Source organism: Urocampus carinirostris, chromosome 14 (genome assembly GCF_059441175.1).
Source record: "Urocampus carinirostris isolate Australia breed hairy pipefish chromosome 14, RoL_Ucar_1.0, whole genome shotgun sequence".
Taxonomy (NCBI): Eukaryota; Metazoa; Chordata; class Actinopteri; order Syngnathiformes; family Syngnathidae; genus Urocampus; species Urocampus carinirostris.
Window position 1 is genome coordinate 19,222,830 of NC_142362.1, and position 9,022 is coordinate 19,231,851.

A 9,022-nucleotide genomic window follows, 5' to 3' on the forward strand; every position below is an offset into this window, starting at 1 on the left:
CCTTTTACAAAGAGGACCACAGTGCAGTCAACCTTGCCAGCGTCATTGGAAACCTGGCACGTGTATCTGGCTGAGTCACCAGGCTTGACGGATGAAAGTTCTAGAGTGGTAGATGAGGTTTCTTTCTTAATGAAGCAAGAGCCTTCGCTGGTCATTTCCTTTTCCTCTCTAAACCACTTAACAAACAGAGGAGGAGTTCCAGTGAAAACTGTTCGAAAGCAAACGGTAGTTCCGGGTATAACATCCTGGTTGTCTGGGATCTCTGTGAATAGTGGTGGTTCTAAAAGCCACAGAATGGAAGGAAATATGTATTTTACGTTGCCGTTAGGATCATAAAACGACATCACAAGACACAAGCACACCTTTGACGTATAGTATGCCACTGGTTTCTTTCATTCCGGCGGAGTTTGTGGCTACGCATTTATAAACTCCAGAGTCAACTTTCTCAAGTCTGCTAATGGTAAGGGTCGCAGAGCTGTCCTTGAAGTCTAGCTGGTGTTTGGCTCCGGACTTGATTTCAAGCTCATCTTTGAACCAAGCAATGGTGATGGGTTGGGAACCGGAGACTTTAGACTCCAGTGAGATGTTGCTGCCAATGTTGCCATCAACCCTTTTTAGCAACTTGGTGAAAGCTGGTGGCATGATACGGTCTGCGTATAAGAGAAAGGTGTGTGTATTAGTAGGTCTAAAATAGGTCAAAGAAAGTCTTAATGTTGGATTTAATCAGTTCAAAGCCCCTCAAAAACAATCAAACTTTGGAAGCAACTGGAAACAAACCTAGGACTGTCACAGAGCACGTGCAATGGTCTTTTCCCACTTTATTGTAAACCTCCATCTTATACACAGACGTGTCTCCTTTTTCTGCTTTGAGAATTTTCAGCGAGACCACATTGTCCTTTTGGCTTATTTTGTATTTGCGGCCACTGATCATTTCTTTGTCATCCCTGAACCATTTGACTTTAAGGTCTGGGCTCCCGGAAATGGTGCACTCCAGGGTGGCTGAATCCCCTGCCGTCACACTGATGGACTCTGCTGGTTCTACAATTCTGGCAGGTTCTGAGGTAAGATTAGTCAACATGGAGAACATTTGAGTATTCACAATTAGAAAGAAAGAAATTAAGCTTGCGCAGAGGATGTGATCTGACCTTGGACTGTAAGGGCAGCCTCACATTTCTGTTGCCCTGCTTCGTTCTCAGCTTGGCACAGGTATTTTCCAGCATGGCTGAGGTCCACAACAGCTATGGACAAACTTGTCACATTGTTGTCAAATGCCATTGTAATGTTTGGATCGTCGTCTCTAAGGATTTCAGAGTCTTTCATCCACTTGACTGTGATTGGGGCAGAACCCTTCACTGTCCCAAGAAGCTTCAAGGCATTTCCGAGCACTGCGGTCACACTTTCAACCCTCTTTGTGAATGTTGGTGGCTCTACACAGAGATCACCGAGAGCTAAGCTAGAAACCAAAGTCAATAGAGAAACATGATCATGCTCTACCAACCTTTTAGTTTAGCTAAGCCTTTGGTTGTGACTTTGCCCACATTGTTGGATACCACACACTGATATTCTCCCGTATCTGCACTTTCAAAAGACTGGATTTCCAGCCTCAACATGGGTTCTTGGGAGATGATCTTGTATTTATGGTCAGTACTAATGTTCCTCTTATTTCTGGACCATGTAATATCAAAGGGTGCACTTCCTGCAACTTCACACTCCAACAAAGCGGTTGTGCCCTTTACCACCTCCACTGTCTGCAAGTCTTTCTTGATAGATGGTGGCTCTGTTTAACGAAGAAGTCAAGAATACAATGTAGAGTATCAGACATCGCCTCTGGGTTCCAAGTACTGCAACCCCCGCCCTCAGTTTCTTTCCAACCAGTATATCTGAGAGCCAGACAGCTCTCAAACAACACAGCAAGTCAGAAACATCCTAGACACTAACAGACTGACTCATTACCCCATGGATTCTTGGAGTAGCAAAGTCCCCTTTTGGACAATATTGCAAGATACACAACGGACAGATAAAAATTAGGACTCGGGTTTTAACTCCATACCATGTGGAATAATGTTACAGGTGGTACTCACATTAACCAAAACAAGCACCTGCAATAGCGCTTCAAAGAATTGTTCCATTACTGAATTTATGTTCACTATTATTCTTGATTACATGCTTGTTTCAGGTGTAGGACGTTTTAATGGGTTTAGGCATAGCAAAAATGTAGCCCGAATTGGACAAACCAAATGATTAGCTTAATCAAAATAGAAGCGAGGGGATGCCAGATTTTAATTCGTTTTTTTTTAGCTCTAGAAGTCGTAGAATGAATTTCACATTGAGGATTACTATATCGATTAATTGACGTATCACAATTGAAAAAAAAAACAATATTTGTTCCAACAGACTGTTCTATAATATAAAACAATAAAAAACAAGTGTTTGTCAGATGACCTAATAAAAGAAAGACTAATAATAGTCTAGTCTGTACAGCCCTTTGAGACTTTTTGTAATTAAGGGCTATACAAATAAACATGACTTGAAGTGTGAAGTGACATTTAAAATAAATTTTAAAAAACTATTGAATGTATCCAATCAAATCAAAGTATGACTTTTGAAATTAATCATTATCCCATTAACGTTCCTGTAAATATTTACCTAAAATCACAATCCAAGACGTACCCAAAGTAAATTGAATGCTGTTCAGGTCAGAGGCTAACGGCCATGTTGGGAATCATTCTGCATATTTTTAAAGGGAAGTTATTGAGCGAAACTAACTGTTAACAAGAAGGTTCGTTCAACGATGCCGGAATGCTTCTAAGCGGATATTTGTTATCTGTCCGCATTATTGTGTGTTTTGGAGTAAATATTTTACACTGATTCACTGGACTCTCATGAATGTAACCTGACCATGTTTGCAGGGAATCGTGTCATGAGTAGAATTTCACAGCATTTTTGGGTGAATTATACCTGTCAAATAAACAAACAACTGATTAATGAAGTGTAGCCACCTTCAGATATTGATCTTCATCGAGCTTAGCGCCTATTCCCTCATAGTATTAAATAAACCAATATATTGCCTTTCTTTGGTCGCTGGGCTGATTTCTATGGACAATGACTTGAAAACCCCCCTCTTGTGTAAAACAGGACCAAAATACCCATATTTTTAAGTTTAGTACTGAACACTGTTTGGGGTGCTGCTTTGTCAAATGAAAAAAAAAACTTTCTTTATCGTTAATTTTAATCATTGCTGACAAGTGAGGAACATATCCACAGTGGTATACTCAAGGTTTCCATTCATGTAGACTCTTAAAATTGACACTAATGTGAAGCCTCAAGAGGTCTGGGACCCACCTTTGACCGCAACGGACGCGCTGCAGCTGTCACTGCCGGCATTGTTGGTCACCTCGCATGTGTAGCGGCCACTGTCTGTGACAAGAAGGTTCGCAATCTCTAAAGTGGCCATGCCGTTTGTAAAATACATTTTGTGTTTGTCTCCAGAGCTCAGCTCTCGCTCATTCCAGAACCAGTGAATGTGGAGCTCTGGGGAACCTTTGATGGTACAATGCAAGCGAGCGGCTATTCCCTGCTTCCAGGTGATACTTGGATCCATTTTCTTGACAAAAGTGGGAGGCTCTGAAGGAAGTGATTATATTCAGAACATCTGGTAAAATTAAAGAAGCCCATAGTGTTGGCTTTGGCCAACAAGTCAGTCAAATCTTACCTTGAACTGTCACCATTGCCTCGCAGGAAGAGCTCCCGGCCTCGTTGGAGACCGTGCACATGTACACACCAGAGTCCTTTACTTTGGCCTTGGCAATCTCGAGAACTGCTACCTTGTCATCAAACGAGTGTTTACACTCCAAGCTGTGGTGGACCCTCTTACCATCCCGGGTCCAGGCTACAGTCACGCCAGTGTCTTCATCAACCTGACACTCTAGCCTTAGCATCTGGTTGACAGCTGCGGAAACCGGCTCAAATGTCTTTGTAAATTTGGGCTTGTTTATAACTTGGAGCTCTGTAGTAAAAGTATCGGCGCCGACTTTGTTGGACGCCTTGCACAAGTACACTCCCTGATGCCTGGGCTCAAGATTGGAGATATGCAGGGAGTATTTGTTCATATCACACCTCATGGTATAGTGGTCTGATGGGGAGATGGCGAAGTTGTCTTTGTGCCACACCACATCTATGGGGGTGGATCCAGTGAGCGAGCACTGGAACACGGCTTTTTTGCCCACATAGGATGTTATTGGCATTGGTTTTGATACGAAAAGTGGCGGGTACATTTCTATGGAAAGCAGGTAGAAAACTTCTTAGAAATTTGAGGCGAAAACTAGACCTGGCAGCTCACTGTTGTGGGCGGCCATGTCCAAGTTTTCCAAACAATAAATTATCACACTCTCTCTGTTTTTCACAGTAAACAGATGCAAGGAATTGGGGTTCTTACCAATGACTGACAGGGAGGCATTGCAACTGGCAAGACCAAATGGGTTGGTGGCCTTGCAGCTGAATTCTCCACTGTCAGCTTTGACAGGGTTCAGGACTTCCAGAGATGATCCAGTGCTCCGGCTGATGATGCAGTACTTCTCGCTTTGCTTGATCTCCACACCAGACTTGTACCACTTGTAGGTCACGCTTGGGGCATCTTCAATCTCGCACTCAAACATGGCATGGCTGCCGACATTTACCTCCAGTGGTGTGATTCTCTTCTTGAAAATTGGTGGCACTGAGGACAAAAAACAGGATGTCAGTAAAACCACAGCTGGATTGATAATTAAAAAAAAACTGTCAGAAAGGAGACATGATGAATATTACTGAAATCTGTGAAGAGAAAACAGAAAGCAAGACCACAAGCCCAAGGATTGTGAAACCTGATTGGGTCTTACTTGGGCTTGTGTCCAAGCTATGGATGGAAAAAGAGGTGATGACCATGTTGTAGACTTCATGCAAAGACAGGTGGAGAATGAAGGATGATAAAAGCTGGAGAATGAAGGATGATAAAAGCTGCCTGAAAACCAGTATCAAGCACCTTTTTTGTGAGCTGGTTCTGATCTCCAGGCAGTAGATGAAATTAGTTAGTGAAATTTGGACATTTGAAAGATAAATTAAATACTTCTAAGTTACTGATGAGTGATTGGCAGGTAATGAAATGGAATGGAAGATGGAACATGGATTGAACTTCATGTCAAACCTCTTGAGACCACTGTGAGTCTGGACGATGTTGTGGCTCGGCCCGCTTCGTTCTCGGCCTCACAAATATATTCTCCTTCATGTTTCTCCTTGACAACTTTTCTGATAACCAGCGAGTGTGTGTCGGTCTCTGTGAAACACTTGAACTCATTGCCAGATTGCACTAATTTGCCATTGAAAAACCAGTTGATCTGGGTAGCGTATTTGATCGTGGTTCTAAATGTTACACCAGCATCTTCCTCAACTGTTTCATCTTCCAGTGTGGCAACTATGACAGGACGGTCTCTCTGTTCTGGCCTTGAGACTGAGATCTCCTCTTTGAAAACCTGCTCTGTCCTTTCCTCTATGTGGCCAACATCCTGAACCTGCTTGGGTGGGGCGGTCATGGGGGGCAGGGTAGCGGTAAGAACTGTGCTTTCATCAGTTTTGTGTTGGCTTTTTATTGTGGACTTCATTTCTTGTCTGGAAACAACCATGGACTGTTCTAAAGCCACTTGAGCCTCAGTGGAGACTTGGGCCTGTGAGTAAAGGGATTGCACCATCTTGCCTTCTCTGGATTCCTGGACTAAAATCTGTTGTTGAGCTGAGGCACACTCCACCCTCATTTTGGATTGTGTCCTGAGGGCCGCCGCTTGAGATTCAACACCAGTGAAGTCTACTGAGCTCTCTGACACACTCACTGTCTGGACAACGGAGGAGCTGACTTGTTTTGAATGGGTCGAGGAAACCTGTGCCCTCTGAGGTTTGTCTAGCTGCATAGTGCCTGGCTGATCTGAAGTCAGAATGTGAGTCTCCTGGTGTACAATGGAGTGAAGAGCTGCCTGAAGTTCCCTTCGGAGCTCAGCTGTGCGAGGGTATTGACCCTGGAAAGCCAAAGTGATTTCTAAAGGTGTTCCTGTTGAAGTGATCAGGTATGTAAACATTGTGTTCTTGGGTTCTCTCTGAACTTTGACTTCCTGTAGTTGTGCAGCCTGAAGCCCTGCTACAATGTCTGCCAGCAACACTGGTTGCTCACTGGCCACCACAGACTGGAGGGCAGTTTTGAGCTGGCGACGTACACCAACACTGGAAGCTTTAGGCATCTGAAGCACAAAAGTTATTTCTTTGGGAAGGGTTAAGCTGTCTTTGGATTCTGATGCGAGCATGGACAGCTGAGCTTGCTTAGTAGCTGCGACTTTTGCAGACTCAGACTTGGTGATCTCTTGTGAGCGCTCACCTGTCAATACTCGTTTCTCATCCAGTACTATCGACTGCCTGACCGACTGGCCTTCCTGGATCTGGACTGCAAAGTCCTCCTCTGCTGCCTGTAGAATTTCACTGCTCTCTGTGCAAATTCCCTTCTCCTCGACCTGGACGGGTTCTGTGGGAACCTTTGGTTCAACGGCAGTTGAGCAGGTCACTTTTTCCACAGCTTCCAGGCTCTCTGTATGTCCTGCTTTTATTGCCTGACTATCAGAAACACTGGTGAGGTGCATCACATTCCAGCGGTCCTCCTTCTGGACTATCGCCCGCTGCTCCTTAACGTCAGAAGTGACTGGTGTCTCCTTGGGCAGTTGCATGGGCTGATAAGACAGCTGAAGAATGTTCTGAGGCCTGGGTTCAGAACGAAGCTGAAGCTGAACTCCAGTCACAGACACATCGAGATCTGAGTGCTGATCCGCAGTAATCTGGAGTTTTTCCTCAGATATAGCTGCGCTACTGCGGATCTTTTCGCATCTTTGTACGCCTTTTTGGGCGTCGGGCTTCTCAGTCTCAAGAATGCCTTCTTTGGGAAGTACTTCAACATCCTGGCTAGATTGTAGATGAAGTAGAGGAGGGGATTCCTTACTCGGTTTTATAGCAACCGTCCTGGCCCTGGCCTCTACCTCAGATGTATCATGACAAACCACAGTCCTCTGCTCATCCTGGCTGACAGAATGCAACACGGTAGGAGTTTTGGTGATTGCCGCCTGGTCAGGGTCACGTTTCTTGCAAGTAAAACCTGCTTCTGATGGGAGCAGGTCTTGATCAGTGAAGACCTGCAAGTGCAAAAGCCTCTCCCCTTCGATGAGGGTTTCAAGTGATTTGGCACTGGTCAGAGTCGGCAACTGCTGAGAGGACTCGGCCTGGAGCGGATATTTTTCCTCTGCTGCTAAACTCACTTTGGTCAAGCGGTCCTTAGAGAGGAGCGCTGTCTCCTTCGCTGGTCTCTGCAAGGAGAAGTCAGACTCTTTGGCCAAAGTGTGTTTGGATTCACTAATTGGGGCCTGAACTAAACGATGTTGCTCTTTCTTTACGGAAGTCTTTATAGATAAGCCTGCTGTTGCTATCTCAGCAGTGTGACCCGCTGGAAGGGCATATTTTTCGGTGGACTGTGCCGAGTACAAGATTTTAACTCCCTCTTTTACCTTGTAACCCTTCTCTTCTTGCGCCCCAGAGAGCTCTTGGGACTGTTCTTTCATAACTGCCATCTGGGACTCCACTTGATGCCCGCTAACTAAATGCTTCGGCTCTGACCTTAGCTTCATTGACACGGGCTTTCTGTCAGCCAGTGGCTTGGTGCTGGTGGTGGAAAGAGGGGTAAGTTCCTCAGCCACAGCAGACATCACTGGGGACCTGCCTTCCCTACTGGCATGGAGCTGGGTCACCTCAGGACTCTGAATGCGATCACAGTGCTGCTCTGTGAGGTCCTGACTCTCCTCGACAGATGATGTGAACGCAGCTGTGTAAAGCTGCTTCTGAGAAACAGCTGAAATCTGCTGAGGGCGTGTGGAGACTTCTGAAACCTTCTCTTCTATGTCCTGGCGCTGGAGAACTGCGGCCTGATGGGTCACCTTTTCACAGTGAACATTGGCAGCAGAGACATCCAGCTCTGTAAGGGGAACCACTTGCTCACTGGGGATAACCTGCCGGTCTTCAGTACCAATGGTGTAAACCATCTGGTCTGAGCTGGCCTTGTCTTGACCTGGGAGGGTGACCTGATACAGCCGAGACTCAGTAGCCTGTTCTGTCTTGGAAACCTTGTAACCTTTTTTCTGGACCACAACCTGTTGTTTGTGAGACACAGATCGAGATTCCCTAGTAACAACCAGCTCCGCCCCACTTGATGCCTCCCCAAACTGGTTTGAAGCTTTACATGTGTACATGCCACTGTCTTCCTTTTTGACTCCCTTGATCGTTATAAAGCCAGACCCGTCAGGGTTAGCTGTAATGGTATGTTTTGCACTAGACTGAATCTCAAGGTGTCCCTTGAGCCACTGAACTTTAGGGACTGGATCACCAGTGACTTTGTAATCAAAATGAACCTCTGATCCTTCTGAGCAGCTCACTGGTTGGATCTGTGCTAAGAAAGAGGGAGGTTTACCTGTGTATTGAAACATTTTTTCGACCCACTTTTCTGCCTGGCTAAGTTCTGCCTTTTTCACCTCCAGGTAAGTAGTGCATGTTGTCTGGCCAAACCTGTTTGAGGCGGTGCAGGAATACTCTCCCTCACACTCGGATGTGACGCGACTGATAATTAGGGTATACTCGTCTTTCTCTTCTACCAACTTGTAGACTGAAGAACTCTTGATAGCTTTTCCATCGCGAGACCACTGGACACTGGGCTTTGGAACACCGAACACCTTGACACTTAAGGTGGCACTTTCACCAGCACTGGCCACAACTGGAGGGAGTTGACTAAGAAACACTGGCTTCTCCTTTTTCTTCTCAATGGCGGAAGAGTAATGTTTGGTTTCTGGCATGAGTTCAAGTGTTTTGGTTTTATGGGGCAACTGGACGCCAGTGAAGAAGGTCTCCTCTTGCTCCTCCACAGTGGTGACAGTTGTGCTAGAACGTTCTGTTGAAAAACATTGAGCGACATCCA

General features: G+C 45.4%; 1 protein-coding gene across 1 annotated transcript in view; it reads right to left on the reverse strand.

Annotated features, from left to right (window-relative positions):
- Window positions 1-9,022, reverse strand: part of ttn.2 (titin, tandem duplicate 2) — a 182,272-nt gene that overhangs the window by 139,799 nt on the left and 33,451 nt on the right. The window contains exons 41-49 of the mRNA XM_088353510.1: window positions 5,180-8,995; window positions 4,436-4,714; window positions 3,713-4,276; window positions 3,343-3,624; window positions 1,499-1,777; window positions 1,146-1,427; window positions 778-1,056; window positions 363-650; window positions 2-280 (exon numbers count right to left, since the gene is read on the reverse strand). Coding sequence (XP_088209636.1) covers window positions 2-280; window positions 363-650; window positions 778-1,056; window positions 1,146-1,427; window positions 1,499-1,777; window positions 3,343-3,624; window positions 3,713-4,276; window positions 4,436-4,714; window positions 5,180-8,995 — 6,348 coding nt within the window. The remainder of the gene's footprint in view (window position 1; window positions 281-362; window positions 651-777; window positions 1,057-1,145; window positions 1,428-1,498; window positions 1,778-3,342; window positions 3,625-3,712; window positions 4,277-4,435; window positions 4,715-5,179; window positions 8,996-9,022) is intronic.